The sequence below is a fragment of the Manacus candei genome, unplaced genomic scaffold, assembly GCF_025592945.1.
Source record: "Manacus candei isolate 608988 ecotype Guabito, Panama unplaced genomic scaffold, ASM2559294v1 h1tg000050l, whole genome shotgun sequence".
NCBI classification, from domain to species: domain Eukaryota; kingdom Metazoa; phylum Chordata; class Aves; order Passeriformes; family Pipridae; genus Manacus; species Manacus candei.
In genome coordinates this window covers 20,942,452-20,970,099 of record NW_026138098.1, presented here as the reverse complement: position 1 = coordinate 20,970,099, position 27,648 = coordinate 20,942,452, and the positions used below count along the sequence as shown (strand labels likewise).

The following is a 27,648-nucleotide window of genomic DNA, read 5'->3' as shown; positions in this document are numbered from 1 at the left end:
ACTGGAATAAAAGTTCAAAGCATGCTAATGCTTTTTCCCAATTTAGTGCTAAGCTACTCAAGTGTAAAACATTTTGATGCTAATACAGCAAATAAATCTGAGTTGAAAAAATACAAAAACCACAGTTATGCTACTAAAACTTTTTAAGTGTAGACAAAAATAACCATGTACAACAACTAACAACAACTTTGCTACTGTCCCATATTTTGTCAACACAGGGCATTTCCAATTTAATTATCAGTTTCATACACACAAACACTCCCTCTTGTGAGAATACCTGGAGCATTAAAATCTTGTGCTTATTGCCAGCCATTTTCATTCCATATTTGCCCTAGCCCAGGGCTAGAGCACTTGTCTTGTGCACATTCCAAGGGATGTTTTATTCTTGTTCAAAAGCTTACTGTCAGTGGATTCTTTTATTTATTATATTTGGTAACACAGTAATTTCTGTTGGCCTCAAGTATTTGTTGAACACAAGGGGGTAAACTGAGCTTAGAAACAGCCAGCTTGAGACTCTTCTTAGAAATCTAGATTTCTGACAGCATAAAACATTTTGCTTACTACAAATTATATACATTTCAGAGCACTTTGGGTTGCAGCTATTTACAGACCTCAGCATTGTAGCTTTTTTCCTTCTCCAAAATAGTTACTATAAAAAAAGAAGTTTCTGGGTAATATAGGAGTGTGATGTGCTCAGCAGTGTACAAAACAATGCAGCAAGAGGGCGGAAAGAATGGAGATGAAATGGTATATGGGCAGCGGAGCTGAAGGTGAGAGTAATACTTGGTCTCCAGAATTCCTTTGGCTGCTAACAATGCTACTGAATTCATGCTAAGGCATCTGTAAACTACTCTGCTGCTGCTCTAATAATTTAAGTCTGCCCACTGAAGCTGAGATGGTGAGCCTGGGCTGGTTGCACGTGTAGAACATGGCAGCACGTCTCACACCAAGCACACAGCACTAACCACAGTCCTGCACACCTCCCTGGCCTGGGACTGTCTCACTGCAGGAAACAGGGACCTCCTTCCCCAAGGGAACCTACAGCTTTCCTTCTCACCAGCCCAAAGAGTGTGGAAAACCCACTTCTGTCCACACAAAAAACCACACTCTGGTTTCTCAGAAAAACATGAGCAGGCACTGGATGCACAGTGAGTGGAGTGCCTGGAGTGTTGCAAGAAAATCAGACGCAGCCCACAAAAACTCTATCCCACTGTAGTGGGAGGCAAGGGGGGAGCAATATAAAGAATCTCTCAGCCTGGGGAGGAAGGATGCCCTTTGTTGGATGACACAAGTTTGGGAACAATTAATAAAGCATGTGGTGGAGAAAAGGGGCCAATTAAACACCCTGTCTTTAGATTGTAACTGGTGCTAATCTGCAAACTCCAGTGACTGCTACAACAAAAAGTCAATTTACTTTACTTGATACCTGTCCTGAGATGAGTGTTGCAGAGGCACAGGAGGACCTGCACCTGCAGAGCAAGCAGGCAACTGGACTGATCTCCCCCCGCCTCACTTTCTCATGGTATTTGTAGCACCACTGCCCCTCTGTGATCTCCTTGGGGCCACTGATCCTATGGACAGCTGAAGTCCACAGAATTAGGCCAGTTTAACCGGTGGAGCAGGACATTTTCTCCTGAGAGTGCTTGTGTCAGCAGAAGTCTGGATGGGAGAGTAGTGCAGGGACTGGTGCTCTCTTAGCAAGCAGAGACCCCAAATAGGTTATGGGGTTGCTGGTTGTAGGGAACTTGTACTGCTTAAACCTAGCCTAGGAGTAATTTCCTACATGTTTCCCAAGGCAGCACTCCTGGTGGCTCAACCATGCCCAGGGCATCCCAGAACTCTTCATGCCTGGCTTGCATATTCCCAGTTCACTCCAGTGGGGTGACACCACAAACCTGCCCATGACATTTTGCACCCGTGACAGTCTTTCCACTTCCTCCTCACCCTTCTTACCTATAGCCTGCAGCCCCAGCGACAACCAAGGCACTTTTGCATTATGAACAAATAACGTGTGATTTAAATAGAGAACAAGAAAAAACCTGAAAAGAAAACAAAACAAAAACAAAACACCAAACCCACTTTACTCTCTCCTCCCCACCCAAAACATTCCAGCCTTCCCTGCCACTAGAGAGGGGAGTTGTTTATTGACATTATGCAAGTACTAAAATATTTTTCTTTTTCTTCTCTCACGTCCTTTTTTTCCCTCTCTCCCCCCCGCCCTCCTCTGGGGGTTGCAAAGGTAGTTCAAACCCCTCCAGTCATCTCGGCTTATCAGGCGCAGGAGATGCATTCCTCTGGGCTGCTCCCTTTATAAGTCACTGCTGGCCGGGCGCCCGCCCGCCCTCCGCTCCGCAGCCTCCGCGCCGGCAGCACTGCCCGCTCCGCGCTGCCCGGCTATGCCCTAAGCCCGGTGCCCGGTCCCGCTCGCCCTCCGAGGGACGTGCAAAGCTCGGGGACAGCCGGCAGCGATGGCACCCCCGTCCCCGTGCCCCGCCCGCCCCTGAGGGCGGCTGCTGCCGGGATGTTCAGCTGGCACCGGAGCTTCACCCTGGGAGCGCCCTGGAGAGGTGAGTCCTCCGCCCTCCCCGGGGCCCCCGCGGCTGCCAACACCTCCCCAGAGCCGCTTCTCCGCCACCCCCTTCCTTCCCCTGAGCGGCCGCGCAGACGGTACTTAGGGCAAGCCCATCCCGGCCCGCCCGGCTCCTGGGCCCCGCCGGCCGGGCACGGCGCCGCGGCCGCCCCGTCCCCATGCTGCGCTCCCTGCTCTCCGGCTGCCTCTGTCCCCACGCAGGTGAGTCTGCCATGAGCGCGTCCCCTCCCGCTTCAGCCTCCGGCCCCTCCGCTCCTGACCCGGGGCCGGCGGGGACAAGGATCGCGTTTCAGGGACCGGTTTGATTTCCCTCTTTAAATGGGTTTATTTCGCCTTGGTAAGCGCGGCAAAGCTTGGGAGAGAGGAGCAGGGGAGGCGGGAGCGCTGTGGCTCCGAGCGCCGTGCTGCCCAGGGACCGGCACCCATCGGAGCGCTGGGCACACGCTGTCCCCGCACCGCGCGGGTCGGGGCTGCCCTCCGCCCGTCACTGCGCGGGCAGCGGACACCGGATCGCTTTCTAGGCTGGTACATCCCCGTGCAGCACATAGATAATTCTATCGCGGGTTCGAAATGTTCTACGTGCTCCCCTCCTGTTCTGTGCAGAGGAGGTGACCCTGGCAGGGAAGGCAGCTATGGTTCTGCAGCTGATCACTTTGTAACTTTTTAAGCCTGTTGTGAAAGCAAATTATTTGGTCTCAGTATGTCTTTTTCAGGCGTAACGGGTCCAATGTACTTTATTCCTTAGCCAGAGCTACAGGCTTCGAGATCACAAGCCCCAGGTAGCAGAATTCTTTTAACATCCCTGTTCACCCCTCAGCTTTCGTTGTGTCAGCTGTAAACGAGACCAGCAGCTTCTGTCCCATTAGCATCACTGCACTGGGTTGGTTTGCTTGCCATGGAGGTGGCTCCAGACAGTGTTTGCTGGAGTATAAATGTAGCCTGCTGCACAACTGCAGGGTGGTAAAAATGTTGCAAAACACTGTGTTTGGGGTGGTTTTGCCTCCTGGAGTCCTGTCTTCCCATCTTTATGCCAAAAAAGATCTATCTCCTTGGACTGCTGCAGCACAGGCAGTTCCCAGAGTCACCAGAGGCACCACGTCCATGGGCATCCACTCAGGTACTCAAGGCTTGGATTGTGCTCCCTAATCACCTCAGCTAGAAGGAGGCACCAAATATATATATCCTGGTTTGGACCCCATCTCTACTAAGAAAGAACCAAGAATGCTCTTTTTTGCAAGCTTTGTGGCAGGGACTTAAAAAAGTTGTATCTCCAGCTGCAGCCTAAGATAGAAAACTTAAACCAAACAAAACTTTTTTTAAGTGGCAGCTCAGTAACAGGGATATAGGCTGGATTTTGCCCTGCCCCCCCCTCCTGAGGGGGCTGTTAGAGCAGAAGTGTCAGTGTGACAGGACCTTCTGTACCTGCGAGTTCAGTTCACTGCAGTTACAGAATCACTCTGCATCACCACCACCTCATCATTTCCCCAAGGTCCTTTTGTGGCCTCAGCATGAGCAACAAACCCCAGAACCGTCACTGCTCTCATTGCAACCATAAAATATTTCAGACATGCAAGAGCATGGTTACACCTGTCTATTACTACCTTGTCTGAGCAGAAGCAGCTCTCCAGGGTTTTGCCTAAGGACAGCAATGACTGCACATGAAGAATGGGTTAACAGTGACCATTCCAATACAATTCATGGGTTCCTCTGGCTTCAGTTGAAGCACTGGTGTCTAAATGGCCTTGGTCTCTGGAGCTATTGAACAATTGTTTATCCAAGCTTATTATAGGTAATAAAACCTGAATTACTACATACCTGTCATCCCTGGGGGACACGTTCCATCCTTGCAAAGGGCCTCCTGTCTCCCAGTTCATTTCTGGTTGAATAATCCTCCATGATATGAGGCAGCCTACAGATCAGATGAATATGGAAAAGATCTCCTAAATTAGACAGTCTTTGCTAATTTGTGGTATATTTGTTTCCATTGTTTTCATTTTCTGGTCAGACACATCTGTGACCTGTGTGCTAAACAATCTTTTGCTGTTATACAGGGCTACTCCTGAAAACACTGTTTTATTTAGTTAATGTTTTGAACCTTTCTCCTGAAGGAGCACATGGGAATTTCCAAAGAGAAGGATTTTAGTGACAGCTGTCATCTCCCTGACAAAATCTCATAAATAAGCACCATAGGTGATTGTGAGAGCTGAACCTACCCCCAACACCAGGAGTGGTTACATTGCAGAGTGGAGAGGACTTGGGCACTGATCCTTGTGCACTGAAATTATCCTTGTCCCAGTTTTCCCACTGGGCCATATATCATATATAAATATTAATATATATAAAACACATATATATAATATATAAAGAAATAAGTTGCAGGGTAAATGCAGTAATGAGTGGGACAGGCTCTTCAGCTGGCACTATGCACAGGGTCAGGTGTTGGTCTAAAAACTGAACACTGACAGCCTACACAAATAACTGATAAACCAGGTGGTCTCTGGGGACCTGCTGTGCCCTGGGACTTTCTAACAGAGGTCACTAATCTATCAGACCTGTCTTTAGGTTTCAAAAACTTCACAGGTCACTTGGAATGAATAGAAGCAAGCTGTAAAAGTGTCAAGTGGCCTCTCCACTTGGAAATCCATTTCCTCTTTAGTTCACCCAACTGTATCAATCAGTAAACAATCAATCTCCTCATTCCTCCTCAAATGCTTGCAAAGAGCTATAATTATCTCCTCCTCTTCTAAAACATATGTACTAAAGTCATGAATGCCTCCTCAGTTAGAGTCCTTGAACCGTGTTATCTTTCTCTCAGCATCTGCTTTATATGGATTTATCATTACCAGCTGCAGCTGCGGGGACCTATAAAATTTCTGGTCACATTTTATTACCAAACTAGGATCCAAAGGAACTTCACACACTTAACAGTGAGACTAGAGACCACCTTGGAGCCAAAAGATCCAAAAAATTTGTGCTTTTTCCAAGGACTATCTAAAATCTCAGCTTTGTCATAACTATGCCTTTGCATTCAAATTTCAAGCAAACCAAATTGTGTATGTACTCTCATGAAATCCACATGCATTTCAGTTTCCTGGTTGGATAAACTGAAATTTCAAGAATTTGGTCTATGGTGCAAATATTCAGTTACCACATGGGAGTGTGTTCTTCTGCAAATGTGAATTTTCTAGTCGCAGTTCTGGTTGGGGAAAAAAAAAATCTTCACAAGTTTCTGGTGTTGTAGATAGAAGTTGTAACGGGTGCACTGAAGACACAAGACCTTCTGATAAGCTCTTCTTAGAAATTCTTAGGCTCATGATTGCCCTAATTGTTAAGGAGAAGCCTTTGCTCAGATTGGGCAGCCCAAGATCCAGCAGCATACTCAGCATGCTTTGCTTGAAAGGCATTGGGGAAGGCAGATTGCAGACCCTTAGTGCCAAGCAGCACCCCTGCCATTGCCGGGACTGGGATCAAGGTCTTCAACAGTCCATTAAAGCACCAGGTGGTTGGGGAGATCCCTGGCCCATGGAAATACACGGCAAAGCTCTGTAGAGAGATTTTCTTCCCAGAGCGTCAATTGGTAGTAATTGCTCATTTTTGGGGGGTGGGAATTTCTTTCGTTTGTTGGATTGTTTTGTTTGGGTTTAGTTTTTTGGCAGCGTAAGAGTCATCCAGTTCCTGTGAGTACTGAGGTCCTGTCTATGCAGTGCCTCTCTGTGCCCACAGGGCTATGCAAGGGCCAGCCCTTGCCCAGCCAGGAAAGTAACACAGCTCCCTCAGGCACTGTGTGGGGGCCGCTGGTGCTGGGGAGGTGCCAGCACGCCCCAACACCCAGTCCCACCCCTCAGCACATATGGGGGAAGAGTCAGCAGCAAAAAATGCCTATTGTTTCAGAAAGGAAGTGACCCCTTTTCTCTTAAATGCTGGGAAATTGAGACCTCATCATTGGTGAGAGAAAAAAAAAAATCACCTCTTGGAAGTTAAAGGGAAATACCACCTGAGCTGTACTGCCAGCAGCGTTAGAGAATGTGGCACAGTGACAGAACTAAAGGAAGACTTTTTGTAAAGGAAGGAAGGAAAATGAAGGAATGCAAGGACTTAATGGGAGAGGCAGCCTTCCATTTCTAGGTCATGAGTTTGACTCCAGCTCACCAGTCACTGCTACCTAATGATTTTTCAAAAGCCGACAATCATCTCTTAGTCTGTTACTTGAAGGCCACAGGCCCATCACAGAACCAGTCTTGCATGGCACAGGGTTTTAAGCTGGAGCCAGAGAGGAGTTGCTAGGCAGGCTGCGTGTGTTCCCTATGGGATGATGAAAAACCTTTTCTGGGGCTTTGCATGTGCATCTTACTCCTGTACTGAGGGCTAAGCAGATTGGTAGGAGTGCTGGGGTTTGACTTTGGTCTTCCTTTGCAAGGCAGCTATGCAAAGTCCCTCTACTCTAACAACCCAAGTCATTGGGGATGCCCTTTATTTTTGGTGCTCTGCTCCTGTGGCACAGTACAGTTGGAAAGTACTGACCATATGAACTGCAGTGTAGAGGGTGTTGCATGTCTTGTGGCAGACAGTAGTAGAGGGAGGAATAGATTCTCTGAGTATCTTTGGACTGTTCACCCTGCACAACCCCGCCAGCACCACCCACCGTGGATGGGTTTACTGTGCACACAGACCTTGCATCAGTTCTGGGGACAAGGAGAAAGCTGCCATGGCTCTAATGCTGCTCCAGCAGCAGATGAAGACAAGGAAACTTTGGTTCCAGTTGTGCCAGTCACTGTGCACATGTTTAACAGAGATCCTCCTCTGCCAAGTAACTTACAAATGAAGATGAACATTTTGAGAAGACAAGTGGGCAGAGATTGGAAGGGAGGAGAGCAGCAAAGGGCAGTGCTGTATAGTATAGCTCTTTACTGCCACTAGGAGCACTCATCCCACTGCCAGCCTGGCCTCTTCCCATCCAGCAGTTAGCCAGATACATCAGAAGACCATGTGCTATGATACTTAAGTCAGTGCATCAGAGGCCAAGGACCCTCTCAGGTGTGTAGCTTGACAAGGCTTGCACTGAAGGAATTGCCAGTGAAACACAGCTTTGAGCCATAGGCATAGATGCAAAAAAGAAAAGAAAAGAAAAAAAAAAATCAGACATGGGTTCCAGTGCTTTGGAGTATGGGGATTTGGATACAGACTTTAGATTGGTTTACTAGAAAGATGGGAGCTTTTGCAGGAATTGGGCCTGAGCAGGACTGGAAACACACAGGAGTTTTGCCTGAGCAGTTGTTCATCTCTTGCATGCAAGTTACTTGGGATAAAGAAAATGCTTGAAAGCAATTTCTTGTTTAGATATTCACCCTCTCTCTCCTGGTCAGAAATCTCTGTATTAATGCATGAGGCTGAGCTGTGGCAGCTGCTAGCTATTATGCAACTGGAAAAACATACTTGGACTTAAAACTCCAAAAAAGGGAAGCCTTGGGACAGGAGCTGATGGGAGGGTATTCACCTTTGAAAGACTTAAATTTCCCTGTTAGGCTATGCTAACTGCCAGCAGAGAAATATCCTAGAAAACGATCTGAAAACGATTCAAAGCAAAGTTCTACAGACTTAGCTGGGACACATCCATTCCTTTTACTCCCTACTAATGACCTTCAGCTAATAGCTACTTCAGTGTTACCACCTTCCCATGAGTTGGGAAGCAATATTATTCTCCAGCTGTACAGGCACAGGAAACCCAGCAACTTTCCCAAGGTTATACACAATCAGTCACTGTCAGTTACAGCATATATTTCAATCCAGGGAACCCTGTTTATCTCTAGGATGATTACAGAGCCATATAATCCTTTGAGAGGGCTACTAGGCAAGTAGCACAAGCTACCCTGAGACAAAGTTTGGCCTGGGCATGCATGCCGAGATGCTTGAGGAAGCTATACTTATTCTGAAACATGCACACAAAATTCCATTCCTTCCCTGGCTGCCATACCAGTGTACCAGCCAGCTGCCTAAAAGCTGCAATGTTTGATACCTTACCCCCACCCCAGAGGGGTGTGAAAAACCAGTCCAGGGCAAAAGAAACAAAAAACAACAACAAAAAAATCTTGGCTGAATTCCCAGGAGCAGCAGTGTCAAACCTGGCTGGCCTCCAGCACAATTAAATACATCTTACCATCGTTAATGCCATTGTTCAGCTCTCTGAAGTTCTTCACACCTCCTTTCAGAAGTCTCTGAGCAGGATTGTAACCATACCCCTAAAGCATGCTCCCTCCGTGCCAGGCAGAAGTTCATCTCCCTTGCTTGCTTGCTTTGCTTAGGGCCTCTACAAAGCACTTACAAGCCAAGTCCTCAGCCAAAATTAGCTAGCTAACAGTTCTGTTAAGGGCCCTGGAAATTAGTAAATTTATAGCAGCTGAGGTTCTGGCTCACTTTTTTTTTTTTTTTGTAATTGCACAGATGAGCTTTATTTGCACCATTCTGGTGTTTGTTAGTGATATGCTTGAAAGAACTGAGCACTTTTGTGTGCCTCTTTCAAGATATGTAGCAGAAAAAATCTGCTTGTTGGAAGCCCCATGGTTTAGATTCCATAACTCAATTAACAGAGAGGAAGAAAAGAGACTGCTCTGTCAGTGAGGTGCAACAAGAATAACTTGAGTTTCAGGTCACTGCCTTAATCATGGGAGATCTCTGCTGTAGCACAGATGACCTCACTGACCATGGGAAAGTATCACTGAATGAATGAGGATGAGGTGCCTAAGCGTGTTGCAAAATCCTGCCATCCTTTGCCTCTATTCTGGTCTTGTGGTAGGGGGATGATAACATTTTGCATCATCACAAAGGGTTGGGAGGATAAATAAGAAATACTCAACACTGGGGTTAACAGGATATGACAGTGCTGAGATCAATGGTTTGCAGCCTAGAACAGATAAACAAGAAGTTTTTGTGAAACCATGTGATGTTGCTAGTGACCACAGTAGGGGGAGAGCAAAGGACTGTTGTTGGCATCAAGGCAATCCTCACACAGAGAGACAGAGATTTCGTCTCATCTTCTATTTTTTTTCTGCTGCAGCCAAACTTTTTGGTACACGTTGCAGTTTTTGTAGTCATAAAAGATATGAATTAAAGTGTCTGACATCTCCTTCTGTAAGTAGCAAGACCTCATTTTAACATGCTGCTTCCTGATTTCAGACAAAGAAATGTTTGTGTAGGCCAGAGCAAAACCAGTTAAGCAAGAAGAAAAAGGGGCAGATTGAAAGAAGTGAGAGAATCCAGTCAAAGCAAAGCATGGCATGATTAATAAGTGAATGCAATCAGTCTGTGGGAAGTAACTACTATTGCATATAGTAATTCCTGGTAAGAGTGACACTTCTATGGTTTGTTCTTAAAAGTAAGTGGAGGAATGCAGCTGCTCTCCTCCTGACTCTCAGTGGTTTTGTTGGCCAGCTGGGGTGGTGATGCCATCAGAAGAGCCTGTAAGCCTTGTATTTTTTCATGCAGATACATGCTTTGCTTCTCACTGCCAAGAGATGTTTGCAGCTGAGCAGGTAGATCCTCTTCAAATCAGAAGTGACTCAGCTCCACCTCCTTCCAAGACCTGGCACTCAGCTCTCTCTTACAGCTGGTGTTTTGCTGTGTGTGAAGCTGCAAACCAGCCATCCTATTCTTTGTCCTCAGTTCAGGGTCCCTCATGCTTATCCAAAAATTGGAAGAATGACAACACAGCCCAGCACAGGCAGCTCCTGATGAACTTCCCTGGGCATTTCTGTGGGCAATGTCTTTTTCTTGTCCCTCACCACAGCAATGTACTGGTGTCGTATTGCTGAGGTCTGGCCCTGACTGTCCCAAATGTGACTCTTTGCACTGGAAAGATGTCTGTGAATCCTGCTAAGAGAGGCAGTGCAATTCTATATATGATAAACAAGGTCTTATATAAGGTGTTGTAAGCACTGTGTGCCCAAGTGCCACAAAAAGCCCATCAGATGGGATTATTTATCACTCACTGCCCTTTATGAAAATCCAGTGTAAAATATTACATCTGTGGGTGTCTATGAACAGCAAAGGGCATGTTTCAGTGACATCCCAGGAAATTCAAAAGATCAAATAAAAGGAAATTTAAATAGAGTAGAAAATGTCCATGTACTAGTTAGCTTGGCCTTAATGAGTAAAAGTCTGCCTTGTCTGTGTATATTGCAGAAAGCGAGCTGGAGGAGGGAAGGCTGGAAAATGGGTTATTTCTGAAACAGGGATTTTTCTGGGTTACTATGAAGGAGAGCTGCACAGCAGAACTTTCCCTGCTCCACACTGGTGGTGTGGATCCAAGGCACAGTTACATTACTGGGAGCGAGTTTGTGAAGCTGCTGCTGGTTTGATTCAGGCAAAAAGAAAGGAAAGAGGAGGGGGGAATGATAGGAAATGAAGTAGGAAGTAAGATATCCAGAAAAGTGTATGCATTGTAGCCCTCTGAGGTGCTCTGGGTTAGGCACTAGTAAGGGAAAAGTTACCAGAGAAACTGAAGTTTTGTACTGCAGTAATTCCTGGTTCCAAATCCACAATCAGATGGATTTAGAACTGAGATTTGCAGTTTGCTAAAGGGTAGATGCAGAACTTTCCCACTGGCTCTCATACCATTGTGATCCAGAAGTCTGCACTATGAAATATTATATTAATAAAAAGCTGTAAGAAAACCTGGGGCAGATCTTCATCTCCTGAAGATCAGCTTTTCATCCAGAGACTGTTCTACCAGGTTACTGTGTAAAATAATTGTGATTTGAAAACAAGTCTTCTTTGTCTATGTGCAAAAAGCTCTTGAACAAAGCTGCCCCCATCTCCTTACTCTTTACAAATAGGTAGGAGTTCATTTAAAGAAATTACTTCATAGCTAAAACCATTCGGGGAGTTAAAAAGATTTACAGTGCCTCATTTGCTTTTCTTATCAGGACTTGCTTTTTGTCACCTGTATGTATGCAGAGAATAATGCAGAGATTACCAAACAGTTTGCAAATTGCTTATTGCAACCCAAAATTCACTTAAGCCTGTGGACAGATTTTGTTTTACTCTTTTTTCTGCTGGTTCAGAATACATTTAAATCAGAGAAAATATTTAGCCTTAAATTAATATCTATCATGCTGAAGGAACATGTACTTCTCTGCATCTATATGCAGGTAATCACTAAAAAGTCATCTGGCTACATGTGTTGTTTTCTACCTATCTACTAAATCAGAACTCTGTGTGCATTTGAGTCCCCCTAAAGGACTCTGGGGCTATGAAACACAACACTTTTGTTGTAGCAAAGCTTACAAGAAAACTTCATATAGCTCAAGAAAAACAAATTAGGGCTGTCCCCTTCTATCACCTTAGTATAGGCAGTTATACATTCCACATTCCTCAGGGGATGCATTAGACACTGAGTTTTGTTGCCTTCTGTGACCTTCTGCTTGTTTTCTTTTAAGCAGGTAAGAAGAGCCCACCTGCTGAGGACAAAGTTGTGTTAACACACATGAAGATATTGAGCAATGAAGGAATTCAAAACCCAGGGTTAATCCCAGAGGCTCCAGCTGACACAGCCTGCACAGAAGAGTCCCATCTTCCCGGCGCCAGCCTCCCACCAGACTGCTTGGAAAATCCAAATGCAGCAGCCGCACCGGCAGATCCAAACTGTGCAGATGGCCCGGCAAGCACTGACTACGTACCCACCCTGCCTGACCTCAGCGCCTTCGAGTCCAAGTGCCGGCTTCATAGGTTCTCCAAATTTGAATCTGAGGACTCAGGGGTTGAATTGCCAAGTGGGGCTAATTCTCCATCGACACCGACTGGCTCAGAGAAGAGCTTTGTGCTTCACAGCAGAGACTCATTTTGTGACTCGGGTGTGCTTAGCACCTCTTCTTCTCCAGAAATTGACCATCAGCTAATGAGAACATGTAAAGAACATGCCAGAAAAGTCAGCCTCCAAGATCCAGAGAGCAAAAACCAAGACGATTACTACAGCCAGGAGGCAGATGCTGTGCAGGGTCCTACAGCTTCCCTTGAAGACTTCAGCGTCCCTCAGGAAGAAAATCCTGATGAACATTTTGACCAGAGTGACAAGCAGTTTCCAGAAAAGGAACCTACTCCAGAGATGGACCTTTCCAGGGAAAGCACTCTTTCCACCCCAGGTCCTGCAGAAGAGCCAAAGACAATTGCTGACAATTTCCCAGAGAATTTTGGCAGCGTGCAAGACCTTCAGGTCCATGAACATCCTCTGAAGAAGTACCCTACAAGTGACAGTCTGAATGAATACATGGATGAATGCTGTAGACTGAGTGAGGTAAGAAGCACCTAAACTGAATATTAGATCTAGGCCTGTCCAAACACCCCAGTCAGGGTTCAAGTCCTGTTTGTCACAAACTAGGACACATCTGAGTGAGTTTAGAATACCTCCCCCGAAACTGTTGTAAGCCATAAATAATGGTAATTGATTTTTAAGATGGCCTTTCATAGCAGTAAAATTCTGAAGTAATTCATAAATATCAGGTCTCGGTAAGGATGACAAATGGCTCTTAGAGATGTGATGTTTCAAAAAGCCCCAGAGTAGAGGATGGACTTGGTTCTGGTCTCAAAATGAAGATTGTGAACTTAGTCATCATCCCTGGGAACAGCTGGACTGCTGTTGGGACACTGAAATTTGGACAGAACTTGTCTAAGGGATATTTCATTTCTGTCCAGGCCTGTTGTGTCCTGTTGAGCCAGCTCTCCCAAATAATACATGAGCAGGGAGCTAATGCCCAAATTCAGATCTTTGCAGGGCTGGAGCTGGAGATGCCATTTTAACTCACGAGCACAGCTGTGATGGACCAAACTGCAAAGACATAATTTCAGCAGGTTGTCCCATTCCATAGTTCCTCTATTCCCTATTGCTGAGGACACTGTGCCACTGATGGGAGAATAAAAAGCTCTTCTGTGCACCTTCTCCCATAGCAGATGCTGGCAAGCACTCACCCCAGTGCTTTGCCTGAAGGCTCATGCTGCTGAAGTGGTGACAGATCCCTGCCTTGTCTGCCCACTGCAGTGGATTCCAGGAACCAGCATCAAACCGTGCATAGTGGGGATTTCTTTTTAGGGCATTCATTGCAGTAATAGCGATGAATTGGAATGGGAGATGGGTGGGAGGAAGCCAAGTAGCAAGTGATGTGTGCTGTGCATACAATTTAACCATGACCTCTCTGCCCCAGCCATGAACTATCAGGCGCTGGACTTCCTCTCCAGCATGCCAAACCCTCTCAAGCAGCAAGAAAGGTCAGAGATGCCCCATCTCTGTTAACATTGCATATCAAGGCAGTACAAGCAACACACAATCCATCTGAGCAGTCTCTTCCTCCCCAGAGCTGTCTCACACATGGCAGAAGACAGATGTCTATTTCTCACAGATCCCAGTCAGTGATCTGTTCGTTTGGCAGAGAGTTCAAGAAAGGATCAGAGCAGCAGAGTCTGACCATAAGGAGACTTCATAAAAAGTTACCTAAATTCTCTGTTGCACTCTGGAGGGTTTGCAGCCGGGTTGGTCTTGTCTGACAGCTCTGTGAAATTCTTTTAAATACTTTGTGAAATGGAGTCTCAGTTTCCCAAAGCAGAGCATTTAAATAAACACGAGAATAAATTAGAAAGAAGCTGAAGAGGAAATGAAGCTCTTGGTGGCTTATCTCCCCTCCTTTTTAATATCCTCACTGGCTGAGTGCTAAAGCTCTGTGCCCCAGAGCACTTTTCTGTCTTTGTTTTTTGAGCTGTATAAATACAGCTGTGACCTAGATGCTAAGGAAGTTTGCCCCTCTTCACAGAGCACCTCCAGGCTGCTGTATCTCAAGAGCAGCACTCTTCAAACTGCTGGGATGCCAGGTAGCACCCAGGCTGACTGGGACAAGAAATGCCCACCGGCTGCTGCACAGCCCTGTGGCTGGTGCTGCTCTGTGTGCCTCAGAGCATCAGGACAGCCTCTTGCAGCTGCAGAGCCTTCTGCCCTCACCAAATCTGCACAAGGCTGACCTGCCTTTACTGTCATATAACAGAGGTGGGACACAGTGAGACTTGCTCAGAAGCAATGTCCAGATGATCATCTCTCCGTGCAGCTGATGAATCCATCTTGGTTCATCCCAGCTGAGGCTCTGCTTCAGGCATACTCTGTGGTTTTCACATTTGCCTGTAACCTGTCCCAAGACACAACATGGTACTTAGAAGCCAATCTCTTCTATGGCCTGATGTCTTCTGAGGGACTCAGATACCTCTAGAAATGCAATCAGTGTTGTCTGAAAGAAAGCAGGCCAGTACAGGGTATGCCCGCCCTGCTTGGCAAGAACGTGGCAAACCAAATTGCTCCATCAAATCAATTCCTGCTGCAATAATGTTGATAGACATGCAAGAGTGCTTACACTGGCTTATATTTAATGCTAAGTGACAGCATTATTTAATTATAGGCGACAGCAACTTCCTCAGTTCTGTTGCTTGTTTTGGGAACAGAGCTTTTAAGTGAGAGGAGAACAGTTGAGTTTCCCTAGCCCAGCTGCTGTGGCAATGCCAACAGCACTGCACTTACCAGCTCACCACAGCCCAGCAAGGATTCAGTCTCTGGATGAGGTTGCCCCTTGATGTCCTCCTGACCTCCCTCACAGCTGAGGCCACTTCCAAGAGAACAGGAAGGAAAATACTGAAAAAGACTGGAAATGACCGAATGTTTTGACCATTTGGATTCAGTTGGTGAACGGCTTTGGCTGAAAATATACATCAAATCATTTCAGTCCAGCATTTCTTAAACAAACCTTTCTGATCTTTTGTTTTGAACTATTGTTATTTTGAAATTTGCCTGCATTTGGAAAGATGAAAGAAAGTGGAAGCTGTCAAACAACAAGAGAAAGAACTTTGAAGCCTAAATAAAAGCATTTCCTTTTAATCAAAATTAAATGTTCAGGGTCAGTTTGAAGATACATAGCTTTTGATGCTTTTGCTTTACAAACATTTCCTCACACTTCATAAAGTTTACATTTAAAGCCAGCCCATATCCTAGACGAAGAGAGAGGGTGGGAACATTGTCATCATTAAATGAAAAAAACCCCATTATTCATGCAGTGCAATTTATCCTGGGCCAAAGCAGTCAAAGTGCTTCTTTACAGAGTGGTATGGTTCAAGGGAAGAATAGGGCAACCTGTGATGGTCATCCCCATAGCCTGTGCATGCTGCTCAGAGGAAATCAGAAGCTATCAGCAAGCACAGCCCCTCCTGGACAGCAGGGTGGAGCACTCAGAAATATACAGCACAATCCCTCTCTTTCCTGTTATTCACAAGGCTCCTGGTGCTGTCAGCTTTCAGTGACAAATGCTTCCCGCTCAACCTGTGGCGTCGTCGCTAATCAGTCGCTCCGAGTCCGTGATGGGAGGTTCATAATTCTGTTCCTTGGTGGCAGTCGGTGCAGTGGCTGTGCTGCCTCTGTACTGGCCATGCTAATGTGGCAAGAGCACGCAACGAGGGATTTATGGGAGGATGGAGCACAAGAGAAAGTGAAGAGCATTGTGTGAAGTGCAGAAACCTAAGTCAATGCAAAATACATCAGTGAGCTCTTGTCTGAATGAAGAAAATCTTCCCCTGCAAGCTGCCCATCACCTTAAACTCCTGCTGCCAGGTCCAGCCCAGGACAGTTTTCCATTGAGCCCAACTGATGAAAAGCACACCACGTGTATCCAAGTAACAGATAATGGCTGAAATGAGGCAGGAAAAACTGCTGATTAGATGACCAGAAATGCAGATTTTGATTATAGATCAATTGGACAAGGGGCTTGAAAGCAACTGTCATTCTTGCAGCTCCTACTGAACTTCAAATCTTTGTAGTTCTCAGGTGCTGCAGTGAGCACAATGTTGCACAGAGACAAGAGAGACAGGCTTCCACCTCTGCAACTTGGGTAGCCTCAGAGGAAAAGTGATTTTACACTAGTCAAAATATTGCCTGGAGGGCTCTGGATTAGCCATAGTTCCCAGTGCAGATACTGATCCTGTATTTTTAAACTTCCTAAGAAATCTGTGGGCCAGCACAACTGTAATGGTTTATTGCCAGAGACACATGTACTGAGAAGCTGTCCCCAAAACTTACTCAGGTGAGCACTGACAAGGGCAGAGATCGCTTTTTAGTTACACAGGTGTAAAGTCAGTGTAGTGCACCTCAACTCTGCAGGGTCAAAATTGTAATGGAAGTAACTCAGCACAGCATAGCTGAGAGCCTTTGACTCCTTTTCTTCCAGATGAGGGTCTGGCTCAGTCTCATGTACCTAAAAGCAAAATCTGGCACCTACTTATACATTATATTATTACTTTCCTAGAGCAACTTCAACCATTTGATTCATAAATTGTGTCTGTCTGATCCTTCTCATCTTTACCTTGCAGAAAAGGAGGCAAGGTGGTTTTCCTTCTTCGTAGGTTTCATCAGCTCAAAAATGGGCATACAGCTTTTGTTCCAACACTACTCGATAATTCCCATGTGTGGAGTGGGAAAAATTTCGGTCTTGTTAGGTGAATATTTTGGGAAGCTTCAACTGGAAGGACAGAAAGTGGAAGAGACTCATCCTGGAAAATGTTTGCAGTTTTTCTATGGTTGCTTACTGTTCACTACTAGCATAAAACTGTCTCAGGTGCTGAAAGGAAAATATTTAGACCAGAATAGGACAGACCAGGTTCTATGCACTTGGTATCACCAGAAGATATCAAGGGCTGTTTAGGTATTTCTAGTCTATGGAAAAACAAAGTCCTTGAAGGGTTCCTAGAGAGGCCCTCTCTGTGCAATTGTTTTGGGGGAAACCAGCTACATTGCACAAATTTTCTGTATCAAACGCCTACCATATCTGAGCAATTCTGAGGCTAACAGGCTCTGTGGCAGGGCAAGCCGGGTGAAGCAACCCCCCCCCAAAAGTTTCTACTCTTGCATGCTGACCACTGAGGTGGCTGGCCCTGCAGGAATGTGCGGGCACAGGAGGCTCTGCCTGATTTTCCTCTTGCTCATTTGCACTTTCTGGGATCACTTCAATAAAATGCAGATAAATTTCCTATCAAATGGGCCAAACTGCCTGCCCTAGGCAGCCTCTGAAAACTGGCTGTTTCCTCTGTCTGGGGTCTTTAGCATATTGAGTCCAACCTTCAGTCTGGTTTAGGTCCTCTGCAGGAGTAGATCCACCTAAGACCTGGAGCAACTACTCTGCACCTTTTCCCTCTCATTTTCTGGGCACCTGAATTTACTCTCAAGAGTTAGAAGTTCTGTCTAACTTTTGCTAGAAGCCAGATTTTCTCCATGTCTGCCCCAAATACACCTTTTCTTTCCAGTGCCTTCAGCCCTAGACACAGAGCACTGGAAATCAGGGCCACCTTCTCTTTTCTTCACCCTGCCCGTTTTGCCCTACCAACCTAGCAGCTGCGGACATGAAGCAGGACCGTACAGCATTAAGTACGGGACAAACGAAAAGAGGGTCTCTAACTGAAAGAGGTCACAAATGCTTCATGCTTTTTCTGCAATCTAAGTTAGAACTAAATATTTTATATCATCCTCTTCTCCAAGACCTCCTCTGTCCCTTGCACCCTCCCCTTTTGTTTCCACAGATATAAGGAGTTAGATTTGGCTCAGTGTCTCCTTAAGGCAATACACGTGCCAACAGTCATGCAAAAGCAAACTGGCAGGAAGGGGAGTTGCTAGATGTGCAAAAAGAGGGTATAGTGTGGCAGAAAACTTATATTTTCAAGGCTAATGAGGAACATCTGACAACCCATTGGGACAGCATACAAAAAATTGCTATTCATTTCAGGACTGCTCAAAATGGCCAAATTTTCAGAAGCTGATACTCATGTACTTTCTGAAAATCATGCTTCTGAAGCTAGGCACCCCTGAATCCCTAGCTGCTTTCAGATATGTTTGTTATAGTGCTTTTGATTCAAGCTTTTCTCACCAGACACCACACAGGCTTTGGTCTCCCTTTGGGTCCTGGGGTTGTGCTCCTTCTCGCTGCACAGCCAGACTGAGTACTCACTTTCATGGCTGAGTAACTTTTGTCTTGCCATCACTTCTGCAGGCTCTGCCTGAGAGGAAACAAAAAATTGTGAATATGAATGGCTGGTTGGCTTGGAGTCAACAACCTCTGTCCCAACCTCAGACACAAAACCATCTGGATATAATAATACCTGTTTATAAATAAAGTTGTATCATCGTTTGTTTAAAAAGAAGTAAATCCTAATGTTGATTATTTTTGAACACACCATGAGCTTTCTGACATAATGAAAAGACAGGAAGAGTCCCAAGGCTGGCATTTCCCCAAAAATGTAGATTGTTGTGGGAAAGGAGACAGAGTAAGCTTCCTGCTTTTGTAGAGGGAACTTATTTTTTGAAGTAAGATAAACTTAGAGCACTGCTTTTGTAAAGATTGAGGCTTATTTTACTTACTGATATCACACGCACATCAGCAGGCAGCGCCAAGGTGGAAGTGAGACTCTGCATGTGTTTGTTTGCATCACGTTCGACACAGCCTGCTCACGGCACAGGGGAGGACACTTGCTGTGCACAGGGAAGTCCTCGGACCAGAAATGGTGAGGTGCAGAGCAGGGGGCAGGGAAGCATCATTGCCTTTCCCCTGCCACAGGATTTCAGTCTCTGGCACTGCCTTCGGCTGAGCAGCAGTGAGACTCTGGCAGGTGAAGAGAGAGTGGTAGTAGAGATTATCCTACTACAGCCAGACAGCAAAGTTGATCCTGCAGACTTTCTTCGGGCATCTCTTAAAGACTGAGAAAACAGCAACAGGGATGTAAGTTGGCATCTGGTAAAGACCAGTGGAAAGATGTTCTTTCTCCTTGGCAGCTTAGTTCAGACACACATCTCTCTTAGAGACTCACCTGTGATGTACCAGTCGGAGTACCTCAGACAAAATGTACCCTCAGGTTGGCCACAATGCAGCAAATCAATGCAACCTGCAGATATGTGCCTTTGGGTAGGAGCCAAGCTCAGCCTCAGTACACATAAGCACGATTTACACTGAGGACTAAGTGAGCCATACTAGCCCAGCCATCTATACCATACAGTAGAATCATTTGTTTGTAAGGGTCCTGTGGGTACTAAAAGACAAAAATTAGCCTGAGAGGTGGAACTAGAAACAAGTTGTCATGAGGTTTTCCTCTGTGTCAGCCTATGATCAGTCAGAGGAGTCCCTCTGATGGTGGATATTGCTGAGTAATCCAGAAAAGAGCTCCAGCAAGCAACGCTGTAGCTCAAATCTGTCTATGACCAAAGCCCCTTGCAAGAGGAAGCACACATGACTGTAAGGAGTGTGTAGGTCTCTTAGCTGCTAGTAAGAATTGCTCTGTTTTTACTCCATGGTCCAAGATGCATTGTCTTTGCAGGTGAACCAAGGTAACAGCAAAGCCCTGGGATCTGGTCTGGGATACCTAGAACACATTTGCCAACTGATTGAAAAGATTGGGCAGCTGCAGGAGCACAACCTGCGTCTCCAAAAACAAGTGTGCAGCTTGCAGAAAGAGCAGAAGATGTGCCAGTTAAAAGAGGTAAGCAGACACAATAGTATCTTCCATTAAATTAGTCATGGCCCAGATGGAAAGTTCTGTGTGAGGGAAGATGCTAATTTACCAGATCCATCACCCACCTGGGCTGGGTACTTTGGTCTTCAGGGAACTCTTGACCACCACAATGGGCTTAGTTTCCCGAGCATGGGCTTGGGTTTCTCTTCCTGTTCAGTTTTGCTTCCCAGATGTGCTTGCTTCTGTTGAGTTAAAAAGCACCCCTCTCACCTCATGCGATGGCCAGCTCTTAAGTCATTAGCTTTTACTTCTCTACAGTTGTAAACTTCCCAGGAACACATCTCCTCTCCTCAGTGCTATCAAAACGAAATCTGCAGACCTCCTTAGCAATTGTGTTTTGAATTAAGAGATATTTCTTCCTTCAAATGTCAAAATCCCAGAATTTCTCACAAAATGACACAATGGGAAAGAGAAGTAGTGGTGCTACTACCCAACTCCATGTTTTCTTTCCCTTCTTGTGCTTCTGAGCTGCCAGATGAAGAATCTCTGACACAAAACATCTCAGTGTTCCCATTTGTTATTTTTATCAGCAAGAGCTAGCTGGGAAATTTGACTGAAATTTGCAAATCATTTCAGTGTCCACCTAAACAGCATTTTTTTGCCCCCGCATATTTTGTTCAGCTCTACCCCACCTCTACTTCTCAGTTCTTTTTCTTCAGCCACCACACAAGGTTTCCAGCTTTCTTCCTCCCCTGCTTTTCTATTTATTTTATCACTCCCCAAAGGAACAGAAGGGGTTTGTCACACTCAACTATTTCTTCCCAGCTGTGCTGTGGCAAGTCTTTTATTCTCCCGATAGCGTCATTCTTCCCCTGGTGCTGCTCTCCCACCTGCTGGGACTGGATCTGCAGTAGGTGACTGACTCCTCCTCAGAGCCAAAGCCAAGTTCTGAGTCAGGTTGCAGAGCAAAGTAGCTTGTAATTTCCACGTACCCATCTCATGCTCAGAGGAATGCAGCCTCCTACATAGAGCCTGGGAATTGTTAACACATTTCCTGGAGCTTTACAATTGTGAGTCATTGCTCAAAGTAACTCTTCCAAGCTGCAAACTCATCTGGTGTATATGCCCCCTCCCCAGCTCCCACTGAAATGAAAGGCACCGTGCTTTCATTTAAATATTTGAAACCTTGATCTTTTTGGTACTCTTCAAGATCTCTCAGCAGTGCCTTTGAAGATGCATTTGTCCCATACTGTTCAGTGGGGAACTGAATCCCCAGTTGTAACATTCAGCACTTGCAGTGTGCTCTACAAAACTGGATGCTCTCCCAGCTGTCTCTGTGGTGCCTGCATCTCCTATATTTGAGCAGCTCTCTGCCATTTTGTTCTTTAGTCATAGCCCCTCTGTGTAGAAGAAGAACACTACTACCCCATTTGCCATGAGACGTGAAGATTGCTGTCCACATCATATTTTTGGAGGGATTCCAAAGGCTCCTTTACAAACCATGTTTACTCTTCATGAGCATGGAAAGGTTTCCATGTCCCAGACACGGCTCAGGGAGACACAACCCCCAAAGCAGAGATTGGTTAGTGTGGTATTAAGAGCTGGTCATGAGGATTGTAGGTAACCAGTGCTCCCAATGCTGTTCTTGAGAATGATGTACAGACATCACCACAGAGACTGATGACACTTCGATCCTGGGACACAAAGGGAACAGTGTTGCTCCCCATCCTTTGCTTTACAAGGAAATCTATAATACCATGGGCCAAACCCAGCATCTTTCATCAGATTTTCAAAGCACCTCCCAAAGGTATAAGTAACGCAAAGTGCCATGCTGTTGTGACAACATACCCAGATGAGAAGTGACATTGAAACTGTCAATTGCTTGTCTCCAGAGGAGCTAAACTGGTGTTGGCCTGTCCTGGTTCCAAAACCAATAAACAGTCTGGTTCCTTTTCTGCTTCAGCTGGATAAAACTTTTCTTGCTTCCTGCCCTACTAAATTCTTGTGCAACATGGTCATACAGGGTAGAAAATCTTTCTGCCCCACAAGCTACAGCAGAAGTACACTGGCTGAAATACCACATACAGTCAATCTGACTGGTAACATGCAAGAGAACTGTGGCATCCCACCAACAAAAATACAAGATATTGTTGTCTGTGCATGTTCCAAAACAAATAACATCATCTTAAAATTTGAGTCATTGTTATAATGGATCTGTTTATTTACACTAATGCCTTAGCTGTGCAGCTCTGTGTTTAGACACTTGTATTCAGTTCTTCCTAGGAAACAAACCAAAAAGATGCTTAGTATCAGGCAATTTAAGTTAAATGCTAATGAATCCATTGAAAACTCTGTATTACCAACTCCAGGCTTCTCAGCCTTTTAGAAAATTAAGTAATTTGTCTGGGTTCTGGTGGGTCTCAGGACAAGGATCCATCCCTAGGCTGGAATGATTGCATTTGTCTGTGCTATCACGCTGCCCAGTTACCTTAGGCTCTTGCAGCCTGAAAGCCTGCATACTTTCTTTTTGTCTGGTATAGGAATACCTTCTGCAGCATTGCTCCTGTGGAGCTGCCAGCATCTTCCTCAGCTCACATCAAGACATTAAAACAATGTTTGCTGGGAGGAGCAGACCTCACAGCCTCTTGGTTCAGACTGGAAACCCATCTGATCTTTCCATCATCCCAGAAATAGGAGCGAACACTGAAAAGCTGAGCAGCTGCAATGGTGAGTTCAGATATGTCTAACCTGCCCTCCTGTTTGCCACCACTTGGTCAAATAAGCTGACCAGCCACTTTCTTCTCCCTAGGAAAGACAGATGGGGACAGAGCAAGGTGTTAGTAGAACTAAACCTTAGCTGGAAATCCAAGAGAAGCAATTTAAAATGCTTTGTCTATACCTAGGATTTTAACACTGGCTGCTTCACTTGTGCGAATCAGGGCTTTTTGCTCTGCAGCTGTGGCTAGAAAGATCAGGATAAATGCATTATAAAATGGGTCTTTCTTTTGGAAACTTAGCATGCCCAAATGGGCCCATCAGTGGAGCCCCTCTGTGTGGCTTTAAAATCTTCCCAGGCAAGGTAGGATTTGATCTAAGATGGAAAGCCTTAAGCCTGTTGTTAGTCTTCTACCCTCTCAAGTAGGCACAGAACACATTCCTGGAGGATGACTTGTTCTATAGACCAAGTAGAAATAAGCCCCAGCTGCAAAGCTTGGATCAGAGACCAACTTTTCCAGAAGGCTGAGAAAGACTGGGCTCAGCCACCTGATGATAAAGCCAGATGAAAAGTCTGGATCCAATGTTAGATGTCAACCAACTCACTAAGTGAGGCTAACGAGTTTATTTCAAACCTTGGACTTCAGCCTGTCTCTAATACCCAGTGAAACCCAGAACCTCAGCACACCTCCTAGGAGGACTGAGTCAGGGTATAACTGGCCTTAGGGATCTCTAAGTGCTGAGGCTCAAAATTATCCTTTCCTGGCACTTTCAGAGCAGGCTTGGAAGGAAAATAAGATCACGAAGAAACCCTTAGAAAGTCCTGCCATGGTCAGGCACTTTATTGGAGCATTAACCTTTTCTCCACTGCAGCGTGGCATGAAGACACACGTAGTCTCATCCCATTTTTAAGTCCTTAGCGTTCTCATCCCATCTGGAGTCGTAACTTGCTGGAAGCACTGCCCAGATGCCATCCTAGCAGGACACTGCTAAGAAAAGTGAGCAAGTCTTTGCATTTTATTGCAGGATGCGAGAGAGACTTGGAATCAGGAAAGAGCCAGTTGATGGTGGGGCTCAGGAAGTCATCAAACAACAGGAACAACAAGGAGAATGAGTTCAGAGAAGCTGGCAGTATGGCTGAGGGACAGGCTTTTCTGTCAAAGGACCCTTCAGTAGGAAAGGTGAGTGATAAGCTTGAAGGCAGACCCTGAGTGGGACCTATGGGAGAAGCAGAGAGAAGTTCTGCTCAGGCAGTTGAGTGTGGGGTACCAGGGGAACAAACCAACTCTGTCTGCTATCAAGCAGGGCTGGGGCAGTGAGGGCCAGGGTGGTCTGTGTCCCTCTACTCCCAGATTTAAATGAAGGACTGTCTTTATGCCAAGAAAGGCACAAATGGGTCACTGGTGCAGGGGAGGGGAACACTGCAGAGAGCAGCATGGGTTTTAGCCCTCACCAACTCCAAACAGCTCAGTGTGTAGACTCTGTCATAAGTATCTTCACTACTGATGTTAGCGAGATTAAACCAAGCATTCATGACCACATAAAAAAATTTTAGTGGATCAATCTTTAGCTGGCCACACTTACTACTAGACTAGCAGTATATCAATGTAATTAGCTCCAGTCCCCAAAGCATATCTTAGGGAATCCATGGCTCTGAAGTCCAAGGGAGCCAGGATGAGTGCTTTCCTCTCCCTTTCTTTCCCATTGTTTGTGGCTGCCTCAGCACTTTCATGTTCCGGTGGGGATCAGAAGTGCTGAAATGCCAGCACAGAGACTCTAATCAGAATATTCCCAGCCCAACAGGAAAGAGGAAGGAGTAGGTCTCTCATGGGAAAGACCTTCTCATGAAATTTCCACCCTGAAGTTGTAAATAGGTCACAAACACTTCGATGAACTTCAGAAATCAAATTAAGGCTGAATTCTGAAAGATGCTCCATATTCTGGCTTGTGTCCAGCCAGTTTCCAGAGTATTTTAAGCACATGGAAAGTCCTGATGACTTCACAGGACTGGAGAACAAGATCCATGCTCTTTAAACTGAATCCTCGTGCTCTTTTGTTACATCACACCTTAGTATTGTCACTTAGATTTTGTAACCTGAACATGAAATGCCCCATTTATTCCTACTGTATTGGAATTCTGTCTGCTACACTCATCCTAAGGGTACTAGGTACTATAGACATGAACTGGCAGTCTAAATACAAAAGACAGATGAGAGGTGGTAAAAGAAAGAAGGGATTATCACACATGTGAGAGACTGAACAGTAAAGAGATAAAGGACTTGACCAAGGCTATGGGTATATGCCAGGGCAGAGCTGAGAACAAAGCCTAGTCTTTTGCCAACAATGGGAGATGGTCTCACTGGCTTGTTATTTATCAATGTATTTGCCTTTTGTTTTTAGGGTCTGGATGTCAGCAAGAACATCTCGGTACGTACTGTCTTTGCAGAATATTTTTAACTCGTGCCTGCATTATCAGGGACCAAGCTTCTGTACTGCACAGCATTGTACACGAACAAAAGAGGTTTGTTGGCTCCCGAAGTTTACTGTCAAAGTAACAGACACACAAGTATTATGACTTACCCGTGTGGCCCCTTGTTCTGCCACCCCCACTGCAGACGACAGCCCTCAGGAGCAGGCAACTGCTCAGGCTTTCTGCGGTATCAGCTGTGCTTGCTTTTCTGAGACAACACCAGCACAACGAGGGACTAACTGCCGAGGCCTCCAAAACCCTGTTACAGCACACATTAATCCTAGTAGTAAACACAAAGGTTTGCTATTTCCATGAGTAAACAGTCTCGCTTACAGGCAATTAACTCAATAGTGCAGAATCTTGTGTTGCAGTTCTCAGCTGAGCCTGTGACCTCATCTGAAGTTTTGAACCGAAAACTTTGTAGAGCCCCAAGAAGTTACTGCAGTAGGCACTGCTGGGGCTGGTACGTGTGGCTGGGCAGCTGCCAGGTTGTGCTCTCAAAGTGGCCACAACTCTTGTAGTAATGGCTCTGCAGGTGGCACAGTGGGCAGGAACCTTGGGACAGGGCAGAACAATGCTCCAACCGTGATAATGGTTTGAGAACTTTGGTGAAATGGGAATCGTTTCTACCCATTATGCTAGTTCTGGGGCATGATCATTTTTGTTCTGTTCCCAAAGTTTTCCAGCCATCACTTTAGGAAATATAAAACAATATAGAAAAAGAACATTAAAATTTTTGATGCTTAGCTCCTTTTAGTTCAGGAGTCCAGATGACCTCAGCCTGGAGAGAATAAACATTAGGGATGGCCTCCTGAGACTCCCTGACCTCCTGATAATCTCTATTAGCATTTCAAATGTAAGGGCCCAATAGCTGTGGCTTGCAGACGTGACAGGGAAAAAAAGGCTTGATCTCTTCTAATTCATGGTCCACAAAAGTCACCACCTTGAAAAGGGCTGATAACAGTGCACCTGGCCTAATAGAAAGGATAAGAGAGTCAAACTACTTTTTTGGGTTTTGCTGTAAAGGCCCCCTGGGCGCATGTGAGTAGATAGGAAACCAAACGGATCTTTTCCTTTAGTACAGTATAACAATAGGGTAAAACTGCCCTTAGGCAGCTACTTAGCACTCACCACTGAGGTGCCCTCACTCTCTGAACCCTGAAGTCAGATAGAACAGCAGCGTCCTAGACAGGGAAATGTTACCAAACAAAATACAAAAAAAGGATGGTGTTACTCACAGTTCTTCCATCCTGTCTCCTTGTTTCCTGTATAGGTACAGGCTGGCCACTAGGTATCATTGCACAGTGTTAAAAATTCTTTTGTGGGACCTGACCCCTATCTGTCTGAAAGAAGTTGCCCTCTTCCCACCACCCTGGAGTACCCCAAAGTATCATATGTTGGCCAGATGAGGTCTGCCAGCAACTTGCCACTGGTCTTTCAAGTTGTGGTTTCTTTTTGCTCCCTAGGGTGAGAGCCATGCTTGGGGGAGAATGAAAGATCTTATGAGAAAGACACGGTTGAGAAATCAGAACAAGCTGGGACTGACCTCTGCTGCTCTGAAGAGGTCCTGCCCACAGTTGTACAGGTGAGGCAATGCTATGGGAGATTTTCACTTAGCGTTGGGAGGAGGCGATAGAAGATTTACCTCTGGTTGTTGATGCCTGGAGAAGACCACTCCTTACCTTCTCTCCATTGCATATGCTGGTCGTGGCCAGTAGTGCCATTTGCTTCCTTAGTGCCCAGATGCTCTAAGATCCCAACTTGATGTTACCCGTGTAAGAATAATGGAAATATTAGGGTCCCTAAAAGATGGTGCTTGCCCCCCAGCAGGACAAGGGGATGATGACAATTAGCCAGAACCACTCTGTAGTCTAATTACTTGTCTTTCTGCTTCCTCCTAAGCATTACAGTCAAGGTTAATGCTCTCCTTTGTCCACTTTCCCACCTTTCATCCAGTGAACAGTAACAAATATGGCACCTGATGTGTGATGGGATGGGACAGTCAGGATCAGCGGGATGGTTTCCTGTCAGAGGAAGGGAGATGAAGTTTACTGAGCATATGCTCATGAGTGGGACCTGCTTGTTGCTGTAGATGAATATTTGGGTCAAGCACGAGGTCTTATTTCTATTAAGGGTTCCATGCTGGTCCCTTAGACAAGCTTGTCTACCAGGCTAGTTACAGGCTGGCCTCTGAGCTATACTGTGTGGTGCATGTCTATCTGACAGTGCTGCCAGCTACCCCTTGTACAGATATTCCCAGTGTGCTTGCCAAGTTCTCCCAGCTAGTCTGATGAATTTGGAGTGTTTGTGTATATAATCAGGTAACAGGAAGAGCCTGGGTATCTTACTCACCAAAGCAGGAGCATTACAT

At 45.6% G+C, this 27,648-nt stretch overlaps 1 protein-coding gene across 1 annotated transcript in view; it reads left to right on the top strand.

The window, feature by feature from the left end:
• The first annotated feature begins 733 nt into the window (after window positions 1-733).
• Window positions 734-27,648, top strand: part of LOC127476573 (uncharacterized) — a 32,730-nt gene continuing 5,815 nt past the window's right edge. Inside the window, exons 1-8 of the mRNA XM_051799592.1 lie at window positions 734-770; window positions 2,316-2,567; window positions 12,025-12,875; window positions 19,958-20,119; window positions 22,633-22,819; window positions 23,834-23,988; window positions 25,208-25,234; window positions 26,744-26,862. Of these exons, the coding sequence (XP_051655552.1) occupies window positions 734-770; window positions 2,316-2,567; window positions 12,025-12,875; window positions 19,958-20,119; window positions 22,633-22,819; window positions 23,834-23,988; window positions 25,208-25,234; window positions 26,744-26,862 (1,790 nt within the window). The remainder of the gene's footprint in view (window positions 771-2,315; window positions 2,568-12,024; window positions 12,876-19,957; window positions 20,120-22,632; window positions 22,820-23,833; window positions 23,989-25,207; window positions 25,235-26,743; window positions 26,863-27,648) is intronic.